This window comes from Paramormyrops kingsleyae, chromosome 14 (genome assembly GCF_048594095.1).
Source record: "Paramormyrops kingsleyae isolate MSU_618 chromosome 14, PKINGS_0.4, whole genome shotgun sequence".
NCBI lineage: Eukaryota > Metazoa > Chordata > Actinopteri > Osteoglossiformes > Mormyridae > Paramormyrops > Paramormyrops kingsleyae.
Genome location: NC_132810.1, coordinates 7482449 through 7502564, shown reverse-complemented (window position 1 = coordinate 7502564; position 20116 = coordinate 7482449). Strand labels below are relative to the sequence as shown.

The following is a 20116-nucleotide window of genomic DNA, read 5'->3' as shown; positions in this document are numbered from 1 at the left end:
TCCTCCACGTCTGAATGAAAAACCTGCCTCAGCTCAGTGGCTACTTTTAGTCACAGTCTGCTCAAGTTCAGTGAGAGGAATCGCCCGAAGGCCTGCCTTCCGAAGGCCTTCCTTCCCATCTCCGGCAACTGGCGGGACACCAGCTTGTCTGACGAGGGCCACTGCCCCCCTCCCCCCAAACAGTGCTTTCACCTGCAGCCGAATATCTTCCACGAGGGTCCTTCGGACTAGAGGCCCGCGATGCAGTACAGCAAATTTGTCCCTATTATGATACCTTTTTATCTTTCATCCATAACAGGGCTCCAGACTAACTTTTCCACTGGTCGCACTAGTGCTACCAGCTTTCTCAGTTAGTCGCACCATAACATGATTTGGTTGCACCCTTTTTTTTGTACACACACAGCATAGCACCCCCCTCGTACCATAACCACGGTAGCGAGAGCCACTGTTGTCGTAAGTGGTGCATTTTTTCCTTCCCCTTCTCAGCCAGTCCTCCCTTACCTGTACCTGCACTCTCATCGTCCGCAGTGTCAGAGTTGGGACCCCTCTCTCTCGCTCTCCCTCTCCACCAGCCTCCGTTCTCTCCAGGGTCACCAACTCTCACGCATCTGGTGTGACACTCGCACTTACAATCTCACTCTTACACGCTCACGCAAGAAATCTCACGCCAAATCTATTTCCATTACATTTCTTCAATCAGTTGACTCATACATGCTGTTGATCACTAGCCTAGAATATTATTCGTAAGGGACAGAACAGGAGCTCCGACTGTAGATGGACTCTTACTAGCTCTCATGCATCTGGCGTGACACTCACACTTTCAGACTCTCACACTCACGCAAGAAATCTTACAGCAAATCTATCTTATTCCATTATAAACATAAAATTAGCTAGATCATAAGCGTTGGGGTACTTTGCAAACCCTACAGACTATTTAATAGGTAATGAAACTATTGCATACCTACAGACTTCTCTCGAATTGAAAATCTCACGCCAGCCAGCTGACCAAAGATAGCAACCCTGTCTTTTGTGGTTTTTTTTAAAATAACCAACCATCGACCGCTACATCTTTGAATGTGTCATGTTTCATCATCAGTGCACTGTGCCGGCGTGAGCAAAACTGATAATAGTCTGTGGGGGAAAAAAAAATAAATACTACTTTCAACTCCAAACACAGAACCCTGCAACAGACAGACACCAAATCAAATGATCAGCATGCATAGTATTGGAGGAGACCGAAGTATTTTTAAAACACTTGTTTGCTCTTCATGCTGGCAAACATGAGGGGAAAACCCAGCCTTTATACTAATAAATGTATGTTTAAAGTTAAGCCTAAAAACAAGTTTCTGTTTCAGTAATCCACTGGATTTCTCGGTACAACAGGAAGATGCATCAAACAGAGCCCGCTCTGTTTCTAAGTTTGATTTACCGTCATGCCAACTTCCTGTCTTTACTCAAGTGGAAGTTCATCCAGGGTCACTGGCAAGACCAGAAGAATGCCCATGAGCAATGTGGTTTGGAGAACCACAGAGGAGCTCACACAGAAGCTGCAGTAAATCCTATTGGTAGGTTCAGTCGTTTATTCACCCAGTTCAACTCAATTGCATACATGCTAATCAGATTTAACAACCAGAAATCACACCTCATTGACTCTTTTGAGCAAACTCCTGTGATCTATGACCCAGCCTGACAGCTCGCAAACCCCTCTGTGCCCAGCTGCAGTTGAGTTGATGAGCCTACGGGGTTCAGGCTACTGGGGAAGAAAATCTAGCAAGCAGATCCACAATCAGATGACAGACGGCGGGAATATCAAACTGTCTGTCCACAACAAGACCCATGTGACCGGTTACCAGGCTAAGTTCCACAGTGCGGAAGTGTAATTCAACCGGCAGCGATTTTGAAAGAATCTAATGAATCTATGAATGTAAGGAACCACATCTCTGCCCTGGGATATTTCAGAGGAACATGCCTGCTATGCACGATCCTCCATGCATCCATGTGTTGCACCTGCCAATACAGCAACCACCGCCAGCTAAGCCAGCATGAACTGGAACCTTCAACACAGGGCGTTGCAGGACTCGCCTACGTATCGGCCAACTCCTTAGGGAGAACTCACAGAGACAAACAGTAGCCGAGCTGAAAGAAACAACAAAATACAATAGAGCCATGTGGGAAAGCGTCCGCTCCCAGAGGAGCCAAGCTGGAGTTTCACTTGCCCAGCCTTCAGTGCGGTTTATAGGGACGAGTGCAGAAGGTCACATGGTGGGGAGCTGACAGCCCTCAGAAGACGGCAAACACGTGACCGGTGGGACTGAGGGTCACTCAGACAGATGCAGGTAACAGAAGGAGCTACTGACCTCATGCTCAAACCAGAACGAGTCTTTCTTCAAGGCAGCCAAAGGAAAGTCCACATATCTGGATACACCAAGATAGTGACCCGGAGAAGATTTAGTGAATCACCGTGCACCGTGTGTGACTCTTTCAAAGCACTACAGACTAAACGGACATATGCCAGACTCGTTACGGAACCTGTCTGTGAAGAAGCGGCTTTTCAATGTTATATCAGATGGGGGCTTCGTTAACCAAGTGAAGGGTGTAACAGCCCAAGCCAAACAGACTGAATCAGTCAAGGCCACCAGCTTCTATTTAAGAACAGGGGCAGTTCTGGGATGTGTTAGGTCTGAAGGTATATTTGATTGATGCAATTGGCTGGGGGAAGAAAAACATGCACCTCAGGAAAACATTTGCCTTACATGACGACCACAGAAAACGGTAATCTCCATCTGTTCAATCCGGCAATAAATCGTTTCCACCAAAAAGGTGTTGCAGTAACTGGGGATTACTGCTTCCCGATGTAGAGAAACGATGCTGTAACAGAGGGAGTCTACAACGGAGCGTGCGAAGAACATGACAAGAAGAGAAGAGACCAGAAGAGACAAGAGACGGGGAGAGAGAGCTGACACTCAGCGGATCTCAACAGACTTATCGTACATCTAAGGTGCAGAGGAGAAAGGCAGCAATTTCTGAGAAAACCACAGTCACAGAACCTTTTCCAGACACACACCGCAGGGTGATTTAAGCATGCTGGCGAGCAAACAAGGCCAAGTGGTTTAAAGCCCCCCCCCTGCCCCCCCAAGACCCAGGTGCGGCTCGGCTGCCACAGGAATGCCACCACGACCCGTTAGCATCTCAGCGCCGAGGGGTTAACATTAGGAAATTTCGTGGCATTTGCTTCTCATCCGTGCCAGAAAGCTGGACCTGGAGCAGCTGTGGTTCTTCTGTAGAGTGCTCAGGCCCCTTCCTGTCTGAGCCTCACCCCCCACCACCATGCCCAGTTTCTGCAAGCAAAGGGAAATTCCAACACCCACCAGAGAAAGGAGGGCCACAGCCTAGGGTGGGCTTCATCCTGGCACTGTGTTTGTCCATGCCCTCCCTTCCCCTCCGCAGGAATTGCTCGCCATGCTGTTTCCATGGAGATACAAACAACCCTGTAAGTTTAACGGAGGGGGGGATGGGGATGAAGTGACATTCTGATTGGTCAGGGAGGATCAAACTTGCTCCCGCGGTCGAAGCTCCACCATGGCTTACATGATGCTGAAATGCAGCGAAGACCGAGTCACGCTACAGGAGAGCCAACATGACAACTGAGGACGGCAAAGTAAACACGCTCATCTCACGGCTGAGCAGCCTCCGAGAGCCCCTTCTGAGGGACGCAGGCGAGACATCGCGGTTGCGGAAATGCCGTTTCCGTCGCGGCCTCACGATCGCTCAGAGCGGCGGCTTGGTCTGAGTCAGTGGCGACTGCGAAGCGGCCGTCTTACTTGCCACTCTCACCACCGCGGGACAATAGTCCAGGCGGGTCCCTTCTCATTTTAGCGATGTGTCCCACACAAACAATTTCAGGAGCACTTCACCAACAAGCTGAAGCTGAACTCATTAAAACAGAAGACGATCCTATCGCAGGTTATCAAACGGGATTCTCTGAATGAATACACACACATTCACAATGAGTCCAGCTACTGCTACGTCGGACAAGCTCACGGCTACACAGTACACTGCCAGCACAAGTGGCACTTTCAGCAGTGACAGTACCCCCCCTGGCCCCTGCCCCCATCCGGCCTGTATTTACCTTCGCATGGAGCCCCGAAATGTCTTCGGATCCTGCAGTCCTCCTACTGTTCACCGTGCAAACCCATAATGCACCAGCACCGGCCAGCACTGACTGCCACTTCCCCTTCCTCGCTAACAGCTCTTCATGGCCACCCACCCTCCTGTGAGGCTCCTCAAAGCCCAGTTTTTGTAAGGGGGGGGGGGGTTTGGAGGCGGTCCTCTGCTTATCCTGGTGAGTAGAGCGTGTTTAACGATGTTTCAGATGGACTCTGCACCCCCTTCTGAGTTTTACAGCCTGTGAGGAAACGGGATGCAAAAAAAAAGCCTGGGGTCCCCCCCCTCTTGCTCCCCTCCCCAATCCTTTCGGCCTCCTTTGGCAGCCGTGGCTGGGGGGGGGGGGGGGGGTGGAGGAGGCTGAGCCTGTGAGAGAAAGGAAACCATTGACATATTGGCATTCTTGTGCGAGAGCATGAGCTCACGCAGCCGGCGTGGGCCAAGAGGGGGGGGGGGGGGGCGGATGGGGACGCAGCGTAAATACTGCCACACGCACCGCTGAGACGCCTCCTCTGCAGGCCGGCGGCCCTGGATGGGCGCGCCTCCGAGCGCCTGGCAACACCCACGTACCCCTCGAGCCTGACATTCCCACATGAATGGAAGTGCAAGTCTGTGCCCACCCCCTTTCTGGATACCTCGGGCAGCTTTCCCGAGTCGACACCCACCAGACGGCCTTCTACGCTCGCCTGGAACTTGCTGGCTGAGAGGATTCAGTTGCATAAACTTGGGCAGTGTTGCCGTGTGTGGGGGGGGGGGGGTGGCCCTCCAGGTCGAGACCATAGATCACTGACAGGCTACGGGATCTGTTCTGGCTACGTGTTGCGTTCGAACCCCCCCCATTCCAGGTTAGGGGGGTCAGACACTGACCCAAAGCCCACCTGGATACCGTTGACTAAGCCGCACTCACGGAGCCCACATTCCAGGTGCCTAACCATTCAGGGTAAACGATAAGTCCGTTTAAACCCTGCTCCAGAGCCACTCAGGGTTTATCTGAACGGATAGATCCACAAAACGGCTTGGATTTGCCCCAAAATCCACTGCTTGTAGATACATAGACAGACTTTATTGTCATTGTACCGAAGTCCAACAAAATTTTTTGGAGCACTGAGCCGCTGCGTGTGTGAGCGCCGCCATCTTGGTCGAGATTAATGCACATTGTCCATGCACATAGAAATACAGTAAAATGAGGCATAAGACATTTATCATCCTTTGAGCTGCTAGCTTTACCTCTCAGATGCTTCTTCTGACACTTTCAACAACAGAACAAGCAGCAAAATAAAAGTACATTTAAATTAGCGCTGAGCAGTATGACCAAAAATTTATATCAAGGTATTTTTTTTAAGATTCTGGCAGTTTTGCAATATTTCACGATATATGTATATTTTTGAAGTTCACCCTTACCACGGCAGCAAGTGTTCACGTCAACAAAAAAGTTGTGTACCAGTATACCGCCCAATGTAAATTAAAAACAAACCGAAGAAATTGTCTTCACTGCCACAGCTGTCTAATCTCCACTGCTTCCAGAAACCATACGGAGAATGAGCACAAAATAGGGGACAGGGGCTCTTTAATGCTGCATGTAAGCCACACCCACAAAGATGGAACTGCTTGGGAGAAGCCGTGGCAATCGCACAACTCACCTTCACCCATGGGAAGCTCATATAGAGCGGAGTGGGATCCCTCAGGCATGGCACTGGGGGCCTCAGGAGCTGTAAGAAAAATGGGACCAGAGTCAGGTTCAGAACCTGAGGAGCAGTGGAGCTACAGAAAAACCACATCATAGCCGGCTTGTCCCATAATGCAAAGCAAGCTTGGGTCTAGTCAGGAGGCAGCACTGACATCCAAAGGTCAATGAATAAAGAGGACGAGAAGAGTTGTTGTAGTGTGGACTCTTTCGATGAGCAGCTGCGTGAGGACGTACGGAGATTCTCACACATATGTAACTCTGAAGCACATATATAACACAGAAGCACAAAGACATTGTACGGCGCACAAATCAAGTAAATCACAGTCAGAAGAAAATCGACAAAACACTGGGCAAAGAAGAGAATTCATTCAGACCAAGACAACGCCTGCCCCCTGCAGGTCTGGTGGAATATCACTGCTGTACACATGCTGTATGCTCGCATATGTGCACAAGAGTCCACACCCAAGACTGTACACACTAGTATGAACTAGGCTTTAGGGCTCACGTTGGCATGGGCTGCACATAAATGATAAAAATCACCCCCAACACTCACATAAAGGTAAATCTTCCAATTACCCAACTGTTAATTCTAGCCTACTCAAGCTTTCAACATCACTACTATCCTTCTCATGATCTCCCAACCAGAAAGAAACAGCAAGTAATGGGTACGTGTTCTGCAGTTCATTAGATTTGCTAGAAAGCATGGTAAGTAATTTCTCGAAACTCGTCAAATGTGCTGGTACTACAGGTGCAATCAGGGCCAAGAGAATAAATGTACGGCCTGAGAAAGCTGTAGTCGTGTTTTCATAAGAAGAAACCAGCAGGTAGGATACCTGAGGTTCAGCATTAGGGCGTTTCCAGCTGTGATTCTGCTGCAAAGGCATTCTACAGCTAACTGCAATTTCAGAAAAGTTTCCATATTAGCTAACATTCAAAAATAGGGTTAAAATAACTAAAGTGATGAGTCTGTTGCAGCCAGCTGACCAGCTAGTTATGAAACCTTCTCCCCAGATAAATGTCTTGGCGAGCAGATGGTTAGCGATGGTGCTGCTGAGATTGAATTTATTTGAAAGTCAATATATTTAGGATTAGTTATAACTCTCTCTCTTTCGTTCCTTCTTTCTCTTTCTTTTTCTCTCTCTCCCACACACACACTCCCCTGGCATTTAAACTCACACAATTTCTATAAAACATTTTTTCTATTCTACAATCAATAAATACAGAACATATACCTTACAAGAGGATTATTTTTTAAGCAGCTTGAAGCTTATCTTTATATTTTCCCGGTTGTATAACGCTACAAGTATTTCAGTATGACAACATGGGCAGTGGTGGTTTAATGGTTAGGGAAGCGCACTTGTAATTGAAAGATTGCAGGTTCGAATCCGATGACCAGCAAGGCACCACTGAGGTACCCCGAGTAAGGTACCGCCCCCAAGCACTGCTCCCCGGATGCTGAATTAGCTGCCCCCTGCTATGTCACGATGTCACATATGGGTTAAATGCAGAGGACACATTTTGTTGGTGAGCACTGTGTGCTGTGGTGTGTCAACAATGACAACTGATAACTAAATTCTGAATGAAGAAAACATGTATGTACCACAAAATATGTATTTGCAAGGCCCCTCTGTGTGCCTCTTCATGTCTATCACACACACACACACACACACACACACACGCCATCACTGAGGTACCCCAGAATGAACTTCAAGGAACCAAATGAACTCCGTAACACAAACTGAAGTACAACCATTCTCAGGCCTGGGTAAGACAGGGGGGGGGGGGTGTGGGCATACTATGGCTATTCCTGATTCCAAACGACCAGGGGCCTTACATTACAGGCCCGAGTGTGCAACCCTGTCTGTCTGCCCCTGTATCAGACACTCCCACCATCTCATGCCCGAGGAGGAGGAGGAGCAGGAGGAAGATGAGCACATCAAATCGCACCGTTTTGCAGCCAGCGGAGTCATCCGCACCGAGCTTCCAGGTCCAAGTGTTCCTGAGAGTTCCTGAGTGTTCCTGAGAGTTCCTGAGTGTTCCTGAGAGTTCCTGAGTGTTCCTGAGAGTTCCTCACGCGTCACGCTCCCAGAACACGGAAGGGCGCCCCCAATCACAGCGGGAATCTGAGTGCCGTGATGTAGTGAAGAAACAGCAGACCTGTCAGGGGTCAGTCAGCGACACTTAAGCCGCCCCCCCAGAAGATTGATGAGGGGAGCAGAGGGAGGGGAACCCCAAGCTATTTTGCATCCTGTTTCCTCACAGGCTGTAAAACTCAAATTGGGTGCAGAGACCACCCCTCCCAGCTGACTGAAAGGCTGAGGGCTGTCTGCCAAAGGCAAAGCCAGGCCGAGTCCGCGGTCTGACCGCACTCTCCCAGCCGAGCCCTTTCGCTTGTTCCTTTGTGTCCCGTTTCCGCTCAGTTTTAATCACCGCGCAGCCACTTCCTGCCTGCTTCCTCGACCCCCCCCCCCTTCACTCTGCGAGGCCATTAACCGGGGACAGGGGACACTGGGTGTCCACCGGTCACCCATGCTGAACCCACTACAAAAATAAACTGTCACAAACCGTCCGGAGGCCATCAGTCCATTATCAGCTCACGGATGGATAGACCAGTCAGGGTGCTGGACCACCCTACTCTGCCATTTGAAAGCGATCCAGGAGTTAGCTCTCCGACCCGGTCCATTAAAATGAAACCCAATAAAAATGTGCGCATGTTGCCGATTGTCAGTTTTAGCTACCATCTCGACTGTCTTTTACGGACCAGCTCCTCAGCTAACAGTCGACAGCTCAGGCTGCACCACCTAATCCTGCCAGTAGGTGGACCCATTTCTTCTGCAGATCTCCGTAAAGCAACTACACAGGGATGCGTTGGTCACTCAGCATCAGTGTTTCTCTAACCAGTCCTTGGGTTCACGTTTTTTGCTCTCTCCCAAATTCCCTGACTTCAGGGACCCCCCCCCGACAAAGTTTGAGAAACACTGCTGTACATCACAAATCTCTCTTTTGATCACTGAATAAAACACATGGGGCCCAATCAGACGTCACACTGATACAGGAACACGGCCCACACATGGCAGCTCTGAGACTCCACCCCCTTCACGTTCATAACCAGCACATATTACGCTTCAAATGTTCCTGTCCTGATCCATCACAGTAGCAATTGATTCCACACATCCACAAGTCCTTCATCACACCGTGGTGCAGGGGTGGGCGATATGACCTAAGATCATCATCACGGTACTTTTCACGATATTCACGGTATATTCATCTGGCTGGAGTGAGATTTCCAGTTCAAGACAAGTCTGCACACGCATGCACACGCATTCACATGTGTGTAGCGGTTTTATTACCTTGTAAATAGTCTGTAGGGTTTGCAAACTACCCCTGCGCTTTTTACATAGCTAATTTTAGGTTTATAATGGAATAATATAGATTTGCTGTAAGATTTCTTGCGTGAGTGTGAGTCTGAAAGCGTGAGTGTCACGCCAGATGTGTGAAAATGTATGTTTTTTTAATTCTTTCACCTGAGCTGATTTGTATATTGTATAAAAAATAACTTTATACAGTTGTTAAATAACGCAAACTTTGACAAACATGAAGTCACAAATAAACTGTCCATAAAATATATACTGCATTTGAAAACTTCAGGTGTACAATTTCAGGACAGAGCAGCCCCATTCTGTTAGGAACATTACAGCTTTTTGGTTGCAGGTGTTTGATCCGCTGCTGTTTATTAACACTAATGGCACATTAGCGCAAACAAAACTGCTACATGCGCCGAAGTACGTCTTGCTTGGCGGTTAAAGGAGTTTAACATGGGAAACGGAGGTTCTAGTGTTAATTGAGGAGTCGTGGCTTTTGCCACACACCTTACATGAAGGCTGCGGTGCCTATATATGTTGATTTAGCGAATATGTATGTAACCAGGTTGATTTGTTTAATGTGTATAATTACACAAAGTCTATTTATTTTGAATTCGTTAATTTGCTTCAGGGTGCGTGATAGAAAAATCACAGAAAAACGCAGATTTCAACGATTTCAATGAAATGCTTTCTTTTTTCTATATAGGCTGTCGTATAATTAGGCTGTAGATGTCTCGCGGTGTTATCGGTATAGTGCAACTCCATACACCGGTGTACCGCCCACCCCTACCGTGGTGCATAGCAGAACCGGTTCAGCAGGTTCTGGCATGATCTGAGAGGGTTCTACTTGCAACCCAAACTCAGGAAGGAGACAGATCGGTTATCTCCTGTTATTTGGACCATGGCACGTTCAGGCCCTCGGGGGTGGGGCTCCTACACGTCTATGGTGTGAAGAGAGTGCAGCAAGGGCCCTAAGGGGGGGACCACTGGTCTGGGGCAGCCTCAGTCCTCATGAGCCAGTTGCTTAAACACTGAGAGGCGGAGCCAAACCAGAGGATCCAAGTGACATCGCTGGGCAACTGCAGTAAACAAACAAGACCGAACGAATCCAGCTTTGGCCAAAGGCGCAGCTGAGACACAAAGGGCTCCAGTGTCGTCTAGCGGGTGGTCGTACGCTACCTCTCGACGCCTAGCACGCGCGCGTACCACGTACAATGGACAATACGACACACACTGGGGGGGGGCCGCGCGTTGATTTGCGCTTATAAATCAGGTCCTGTTACAAATGGGAGTTTGCATGCATGCATTTACACGAGCGCAGTCAGTGTGAGCAGGAACACTCAACTGCAAAACCTCAACCTGTCACAGTGGGTCACCACCACTGCAAGCCCACCAGGTCAGCACAGGAGAACATCAAACAGCAGGGCCCAAGCACCCATCGCGTCCCACTCGGTCGCCATGGGAAACCGTCTTCAGACTGCAGGACATAGCTGTGTCGAATGTAGAAGGTCAGGTACCACTGACTAAAAAACAAATCCAAAAAATGTGCCAAATTAAGACGTCTGTGACCACACTACTATTTCGAAGACTGATTGCATAACCAACATGAGATTATGAAGAAAAAGCAAATCAGATAATCACTCATTAGAGAGTGATACGATCTCTGACCCAGTGACACTCCAGCCAATCGTAAGGTTTCAGTTTCACTGACAACATTACTTTGTCTTTGAACAAGCACATCACCAGGAAAGCAAAAAAATACATATTCAGCACAGAGCCACTTTCCAACTGGATCTGGCCCGGCTCAGCATCGACCATTTCCTTGTTGGCAGTTCTAACTGACAGTGGAAAGATGAAGCAATAAATTTGAGGGGGAAAAAAGAGAAGGATGAGAATGGATGCACCCGGGACATGGGAGATAAAAGGGGGAGCTTGAGAGAGAGAGAGAGAGAGAGAGAGAGAATCAGGCTAGATTGACTGAACAATTTGTACTTTATTTCACCGCTAACATTCTGATTTATGTGCGAGTTGAGACAGCCCTAAAGAGGAGTGTTCTCACCCCGCAGCTGAGGACGCAGGCCTGGCCGTGAGCCGCGCCAAACGCCACGCCATCCAGTTTGACACACTCCACTGGAAACGGTTGTGGAGGTTTGACAGCAAACTGACAAGAGTCAGGAAGACGACTCTGCCGGTGTCTCGTGCTGGAGAGGGAGTCCATTTCCCTGTTGGCTTGGTCAGCTTTTTCAGGACAGGGTGAGCAAATGATTTAACCAAACAGAGTGGCACCCAGAATGTTGTGGGTTCGGGCAAGACAGGCTGTACAAATAAGAAGAGCAGACCTATCCTCAGAGACATCAGGGAAGCCTATGCCTGCTATAAGTAGGCTCTGATTGAAGAATTTCACCATTGCTGCGAGAAGGCGGATCACAGCTCCCTGACACTCCTGCCAGTGTCACTGAATCACAAGTCAAAGCAGTCATTGGTCACAAGGAGATCCAATGTGAATCACAATAAAGATGGATGTGGAGAAGGTAGGACAACAGCAACAACAGGGTTCAGGTAGGTGACGTAAGCAGCATACCTACCACAGACAGGAAATGACATCACTGGGAATGCCATGAAAATTGCCCAACACAGGCAGAAACCATGAGTTTTATACTCCCTGATAAGACATCACACTCCCCCAAGACAAACAAAGGATTAAACACCCAGACTATTTGCTGTGCTAAAACCGTTAGGTATCAGTGAGACATAATGAGTAGTAAGTAAAAATAACCAGCCAGCGATGAGCGGGTGATGCACCCCTTCCATTTACCAACGTGTGGAAAAATCCATCCATCACTTCCACAAAAAGTCGTTTTAACAAGCACTGATTTTAATGTGATACAAGCTATAGACTGGCTACACACCCCATAGTCACTTCTCATAAACACCTACCAGAAGTTCAAGAAGCAAGTATTTTAATAAGATTTCAAACCTTTCGAAACCTAATATAAAAGGCAGCGGATAAAACGAACAGTTCCTGATTTTAATGCCATCGAATTTAAATGCAGTTTCATAACAGACACACTCTTCCTTGTCCTGGGAAACCATCTCTCCAGATTAAAACAAATTCTAAACAATCTTGCAAACAAGCCTGACCTAAAAATAAAAAACAAAGGACCTCCCCCCCATGCTGTACAGTTTTCCTTTCTAAGAAAAGCAAGCTCGCCCCCCTCCCCCCCCCCCCCCGACCCCCCCACTCCTCACACCTTCCTGAGTCATCAACTGGACCAGGCCCAGGGGATTCTGGGAGAGGATGATATGCATCCTCATGGTGACATCACCTAACAGAAGCCCTTTCGAGGAAATTCAGGTCACATTTTCAAAACTGCAGGTTGAACCAATAGGAGCGCAAGAACTCCACAAGTCTGCAGTCCATCACTTTTTCAGAAGGAATCACCATATGTCTCAGCAAAGGCAGTAAGCACCTGTTCCTCTCCTTGACTCATCCCACAATAAGAACCACCTCTTTGTTAGTCAGTAAACAAAAGGTGTGGACACATTATAGGTGAGAGAAGTTTCTGGATTTTGTTTCAGAAGATGAGTAGCATGAGGAAAATCACTCAGAGGAATCTTGGCTTATTTCCAGCTGGAGGGGGGGGGGGAGAAAACAACAACCTTGGAGTAAGATCCAGAGTTCAACACCCGCTTAGAGCCAGCTGAGGACACACACTTTCAATAAGCTGCTCAGCCTTCTTCCCTTTGTATTCACATGGAAACCTAATAAGGAATCATCAAAATCAAGGCCAAGGTTCCAATTACATTTTGGAGTTTGCTGAAAAGATGGGACTGATAAAGACCACCTCCAGCCCCAGGCGCTGCAGGGTGCTGCTGAGATAGACGACACGCAGACCACGGCACGGTTGCTAGTATCGCTTCCATCTCTCATTGCAGAAGAACTCTGGAATTCCAGATGGCCTTGATGGGCTTACCTATCAGCTTGTGAGACGCTTCAAGGAAAGTCTTCTAAACAAAGTGCCTCGAGCTTCCAGATCTCACTCATACAACTGGCCACATCGCCCAACCTCAAAGGCTCTGCGCTCCCACACTAAAGATCATGTCTGACGAGAAAAAGCACCTACAGCATGAAGAGCTGCATCAGCGCAAAGGGGCCTATTTTGGTCGGAGTGGTCACGTGACATTATTTCAAAGCACGAGAGAGGCCTTTAAAAGCCATCTTTGATCAATATTCTATGAAGAGCATCAAACCCAGACCAAGTCTGCACTACACATCTTTGCATTCCGGACAATTAAATCCTCAATTGCCTTGTCGGTAAGAGTGTAATTATTAACCTCGCCTTCTGGGACATCGGCTTCACTGGAGAACATCCACGTGACCCTCAGATCCTGAAGGCACAGCTCCATCCTCATTCCAAACAAACTGACTAATTAACGTCAGCCAGGAAGGAGGGAATTTGGCAAGATTTGCGACAACGACGTCATGTTTAAAAATATCGAGGCACGAACGATGGTCAATCTCTGCACGATCTCTGCAGGGTGATGGAATGCAGGGCGAGGGCTACAGTTGGTCCATAGGTGGCCCTAGTGACCGTCCCAAACATTGTGGAGGTGGGTTCATGGCTGAGAAGCTCCCAGTCTTCAGCAGCTTGCTGCTGAAATGGAACAGATTCCCAGCATGAGATGGTAAGCAACTATCATATGGAGAGTTAATACATCTGCAGCTATGGCAGGAGTCTGTGCCTGCTTAGCAATCCCAGAGGAGCTTTCAAGAACAAGATGTATAAATGACTTCCCGACCCCAACAAGCTTGTTGGTGTGAAAGGGAGATGTGATGCTTTCCAGGAATGCTGACAAGATACATAGCCCTTACAGTACATGGGCCAGAACAGCTATTCCAGAAGGACCACATGGTTTCTCCTCCCACTGAGTGTATGTTTACCAGAACGACCCTGCAAAGCTTCTCTTGCTCCCTCTTTCTACGGCACAGTGATTGCAACACTCTTCCTATGGCCAACACAGACACGGTTGAGCTGAGCTGAAACTGACACTGACCAAAGTCGTTTCTCGGCCTGCCAAAGCTCTGCTCCCCCCCCCCCCAGGAACACATCTGCAGGGGCTGGGGTTAGGTGTGGCAGGCTCTGGCTGCATGGGAACCTCCTACCACTGTTTAAAAGGTCACCCATTGCCTGCTGGAATATTTTACTTTCACTTTGGAAAACTACAAGTACTATTATTTATCTTTTACCGAATTCACAACTAAGCATTTTAGTTAGTGCGCACATCTTGCGCAAAGGTGAAGGCCAGTTACTGGACTGTACGCTAAAGTAGCGTCCTGGCTAACATTCATCTGAAAGCGCTACCCCACCCCCATCCTCCGAAGTGGGGGCTGTCAGACTCACTCTATGACAATGGGGGGTTTATGGCTTTCCCACTACAATGACCACTGCAGCCGTCGGGTCCCCTACAGATTCCACTCATTTCAGCAGCCCAGTGAAAAAAATCCTGACAGTGTACACAACCCGGGCAGCATAAGCCAGCTTGTTTGCTTTCTGCGTTTACGGTTGAGTCCATCACGGTGGTGTTACTTCGGGGTTACGGGGCCATGGTGACCCGGGAGCCCGGGACAGATGGAACATGCCAGAACATCAGGAAAGCAAGACTGGATTCATGCAGAGACTCAGTGGATTTTCGCTGAAAGGATCTGCATCAGCGGTGGTCTCGAGGGTGGGTGGGACAAGTAAGGAAATTGTTCAAATTAAATTAAATAAAAAAAATGCAAATCAAGCCAACTGCACCAAGAGAAGGAAAATCGGGCTGTATGAACGGATGGTACGGCACAGATGGGCCAAAGAAGAGCAGCTAACTCCAGGCAATTCGGATCGTGAAAGGGGGCAGTGTTTAGGACCCGCAGGCCAGCATTCTCCACAGCCGACTTAACCCTCACATGCACATATATATATATACACACATACACACACACATATATATATATATATATACACACTTATTTGAACTCTTGCAGTACCTCCACTTACTGCCAGTGCTGGCCAGCACAAATATTTATGATTAATACTTAATGTCTAATGTTTGTATTGCGTTATGCCCTGTCTCGGTCTTATCTATCGAGCTAATGTGCCTTTTGTTCAGAGTCTGGGGCTACATAGCTGCACACTGTTCTCAGTCGAATTGTGTGTGATGAATAAAACTTTGAACTGAAACAATTTTTGCGGGTATTCTGAAAACTTTGCTAACTAGCCCGCCACCTAGCATCAAGGAGACACGGAGAAGAGCTGCACTCTCGCTGTCTGATACTGGGAGAGCGATAAGCTGTGGCAGTACACAAGGCTTAGCTCATCCCCACCCCCTCAGAGTAACCTATATCTGCCCGTCAATCAGGAAACGGTGCGCAAGTGCCCCCCCCCACCCCCGCCCCCAGCACGCTGCGTCACAGGCCCTGCTTGCCGTGCCGCAGAGAGGAACTGGGCTGGCCACAGCTCCCAGTTAAACACCCACAGCCCTTCCAAAAACCACACCCCATCCTCGCTGCATGACACAACTCAAGCAAATCAACAGAATAGGAAAATCTCTTTGGCGGGTCAAGTCTAGCCATAATGCCTCAGACAATTATTTCCCCCTCCCAAGTTTGTTGCCTTCAATGCAGAAATCCAGCAGATAATCATACAGGACAAAATATTCGGGTCAAAAAATGGGGAAGCGACAAGAGCCCCCCCCCCCCTGAATCTGGCCAGGCCCCTCGTCACGCTACCAAAAGGCAGCTGGCGGAGTTACAGGTGCCCCAAGCCCCACACCACCATACCACACCACCTCCCACCTCTATAAGGTCACAGCTGACCTGCGGCAGAAATGCGTTTGTGCTAAGGTGCGAGAGGAGTGACAACAGCAGGGGGCAGCGTGTTAAGACTAGAGGGCAAGAAAAAAAAATGCAAGTGACTTGAGCATGAACACAGTGAGCGTGCAAGGCCTTGTTGTGTATACAGCCACACAACATTACACCACAAACTCAACAAACACCGTAACAGTTAAAGGGCGTGGCGGTGTACAAGTACAGCCTGAAGAGGAAGGCTCCCCCCTGCCCCCCGCCAACCAGGCTTCCCTGGCATGGCTGAGGCCCACCAAGGTCCTTTGAGGAATTCACACCACATATCCAGCCAAACTTAAACACTACCCAGGTGTCTCCCCAGCTGTGCTCCTGTGAACAGGACTCACAAGTCACCTAGTCCTTGTCACACATTCCTGCGCCCTGCATCGTTGCAACATCTGGCCGCACCTCGTTCCCATAGGTGCCGTTGCCGCACCGCCCCAAGCTCCCAGTGGAGCGGCAGTTACACCTGACGAGGCTGTCATGTCGTAACGGGCCAATACTGGAGCGCGGAAGTCGCTAGCAAGAAGGGCTCAGCACCGCGATGGGCACGGCTGCAAGCCACAGGTGCAGTCAACTGCTCAGCCCAGGACCAAACATCGGTCTGCAGTAGGTGTGGCCAAATGGCAGAGCGATCACAGAGTGTCACACTTATACAGGAGCAAATTACCACGGGGGGTATGGGGGGGGAGGGATTCAGGAGCTGTGAACACTAGAACACGTCAGGTTGGGATTACTTTGGTTTTCTGGGGCGTGGATGACACCTCCTACTGTTCCCTTCTACTGATTCCACGAAGTCCCAGCTGATGGCCCTAGAAGGTCTCGCTGCAGGTAAGCCACAAATTTGCATAGTGTCCTTGATTTTGCATTTCCCATTTTTGCATCCATCTTTAATTTGGAAATGAGGTACATTTTATTTAATCTATGTTTAATGTTTAAACCACAGGGGCTTAGTAACTGGTTTACGGGTCTGCTTAGAGACAATCAGGTATGGCACCAATGACATCATTGCAAGATAATTTTTTTAACACTGATAAGAGAATACGGGAAAAAAATGTATTAATCTTATTGTCAGCCCACAGAAGCCATCCCTCCTTCACAGTCATCTTAGCACCTTCCAAAATTGTTGACTTAAGACCGTAAGAAGGCTGCAAGGTACAGCAATCCAAAAAAATCCTTATCTGCTAATACGATTTCCCCCAAATTTACAGCCATAAAGCTAAAACACAAACGTACCTGCCCATTTTGCGTGTCACTTCTGATCAAACGATTTTTAAAATTATTTTCAGCGAAGAAGTAAAAGCGCAACATGTTGCATGCAAACATCTATGCAAACCAAGGTAACAGTAAATACTGAAATCAAAGGCATTTTTCAACACCTAGGCAATAATGAGTCTTACGGCATAACGGACTAAAGGATTCACGTCGCAAAACTGAAAACCTGAGCGTTCAGACTGAAAGTCAAACTTTTCTACGGATCACAAATGAGCCAAGAAAGCAACAGACGAGTTGTTCAGAAACTGTGTTTATATGGAAGCGCCCAGTTTCTAATATAAACACTTACAAAGCCATACATCAAAGAACAAATACTTAATAAAAAAAAAAAGATCTGATGTTTAGCTACGGTCGCTCGCGCAGCCTTTGTACACCGAGCAGTTTAAGATGATTTATTAACATTAAGTTAAAAAGCGAATGCACTGACAAGGCTGCGAACAAAGTATGAGAAGATCTGTTACTTTTACTTACCTAATTTAAAGATAGTGCGGACTTTTCAATTTTAGTGAGATCTCGAGCACATTCGGTGACTTTGGTCTGGGGCTCCTTAAGAACCGAACCTATACGAGGGGACCCGGGTCCGATCAGAGCGTCTCACTCGGTGCCTCAGCGCTGGGAGCTCAAACCGAACCAGTGGGCTGATGTTACTGGCTGGAGCGGTGCGGCCCGTGCGCATGCGCCGTTGCGCTGCCAGTTCGCCGCTGTGAGTTAAACGTGCAGCTCGGGCCTCGTCCGCTTGCCGCCACCACGCCTCCGTCCCCCCCCCAGGGTTTCGGCTCAGAATAAAAAGGCTGGGTCAAACAGGAAGTCTTTTCCGAGATTCTGATACGAGGGATAGCATTTTTTAAAAAAAGCTGAAAAGCGTAGCTGAAAAGCTAACATGTGGTGTGAGCAGCATACGTACTGCTGGGCTGTGTCCGTTCAAAACAGTCATCTGGTTAATATTTAATCTGATTTGTTACATTAATGTCAATAGTGAAGCATTATTATTTGCTTAAGAATGAATGAATACCTGCCTGTCCTTCTCGTTTTGTTCTTCTCATGTAATAAAGGAACTCTGCATTGTGTAAAGCTATTATCCCTGTGTAGATTATTAAATTAATCATTTTTCATTTGATATGTCAGCTAACAAGCAATGCAAAGTCACTTGTACCAACCAGACCAACTTTAAAACCTGTCTAAATGAACCAGGTATAATAAAGTCCTACCAAATATAATCATAAATGAATATAAATAAATTCATCAGAATAGGGTGGACATACACAGAAAAGAATGACAGCCTCACAACGTTAGACAACACAAAACAACACATGAAGCAATCTGGCCTGCAGTGTATATGTAGGTTCATCAATGGAGACGGAACCACTGTTAGAGCACTTTAAACTACAGCACTCTCAATCCATACACAACCAACACTAAATGCCCTTAATGCCTAATCTTGTATTTGAAATCAATGCAAGTGCTATACAGGATATTGTTGCTCCTTTTAAGGACTACACAGTATGCAGCATACAGAGGGTGGACAAAACAGAGACCAGGGTTGCCACCTCTCACGCATCTGGCCTGATGCTCATGCAAGAAATCTTACAGCAAATCTGTATTATTCCATTATAATCCTAAAATGAGCTACATCAGAAGCATTGGGGTAATACAGACTATTTACAAGGTAGTAAATCTGTTGCATACATGTAAATGCGTGTGCGTGTGCGTGTGCATGCAGACTTGTCTCGAATTGAAAATCTCACTCCAGCCAGCTGAACAAGGTTGGTAATTCTGAGAAACACCTAAATATATTAAGGCGGAACAAGGAATAGGACCATGTACTTTGACTTCAGAACAGCTTTAGTCCTTCTTGAAATGCTGTCATATGAGTCCTGGGTGTATTGGGGTGCAAGGTGAGAGTATCTCAATCAGTTACCATTCAGATAAATACATTTGTAAAAAACATAGCACATATATTTACAATAAATTATTATTATACATTGATATGATTAACCGAAGCTACATTTTCAAATATAACTTTACAATATCATGTAGCATTTTTATCTGACCAGTAGGGGGTACATTTGCACCCCCGGTAAAAAAATTGCTTGTGCTTATGGGTTCCCAACATCGGTGGCTAAAGGATTCAATAGTTTTGTCACGTGAAAGGTATTCAGTCAGACTATAACCTGCAGTGAAATGCAAGGTGGTCAACTCTGTCATAATGAAAATACATGAGAGCAATAAGACAGAAACATAACAATACAATAATCATGATAAATATCAAACAGGGAGTTATACTTGGGGGGTGGCATAAAAGGTGTACAAAACAGTTCAGAGGCATCCATTGTTCAGGAATCTTGGTTTAGTGAAACTTGCACCAGGTTATGCATCTCTCTGCATTGGTCATGGATACAGGAATTTTTTGTTAACACATACTACTAATTGACATTCAACTTGATATGACTCAAGTTTACAGCAGCATTTGTATTTGTAATTTAGATGCATAAGTTCATTTTCATGCCGTGTTTCCACAATTTTATCAAACTTTCGCAACAGCACTGTTGACAAATGCATGGAATAAATATTTTTACTGCACAAAACAGTGGGTGAACTGCCTGTTCCTAGTCACCAGGGAGGGTGTAGGGCCTATTATATAGCAAGAATCAAACAGAGCAGAGATACCAGTTACTTAGATTATTGGCTATAATATTATCGATCTGGATCACTTTCCCTAGCAGCTCAGCACTGGAAGAGAAATGT

At 47.4% G+C, this 20116-nt stretch overlaps 1 protein-coding gene across 1 annotated transcript in view; it reads right to left on the bottom strand.

Annotated features, from left to right (window-relative positions):
- LOC111838878 (pleckstrin homology domain-containing family G member 3) overlaps positions 1 to 18100 on the bottom strand; it is a 54297-nt gene extending 36197 nt beyond the window's left edge. Inside the window, exons 1-2 of the mRNA XM_023802285.2 lie at positions 17843 to 18100; positions 5805 to 5873 (exon numbers count right to left, since the gene is read on the bottom strand). Coding sequence (XP_023658053.2) covers positions 5805 to 5853 — 49 coding nt within the window. The 5' untranslated portion in view covers positions 5854 to 5873; positions 17843 to 18100. The remainder of the gene's footprint in view (positions 1 to 5804; positions 5874 to 17842) is intronic.
- Positions 18101 to 20116: the final 2016 nt, after the last annotated feature.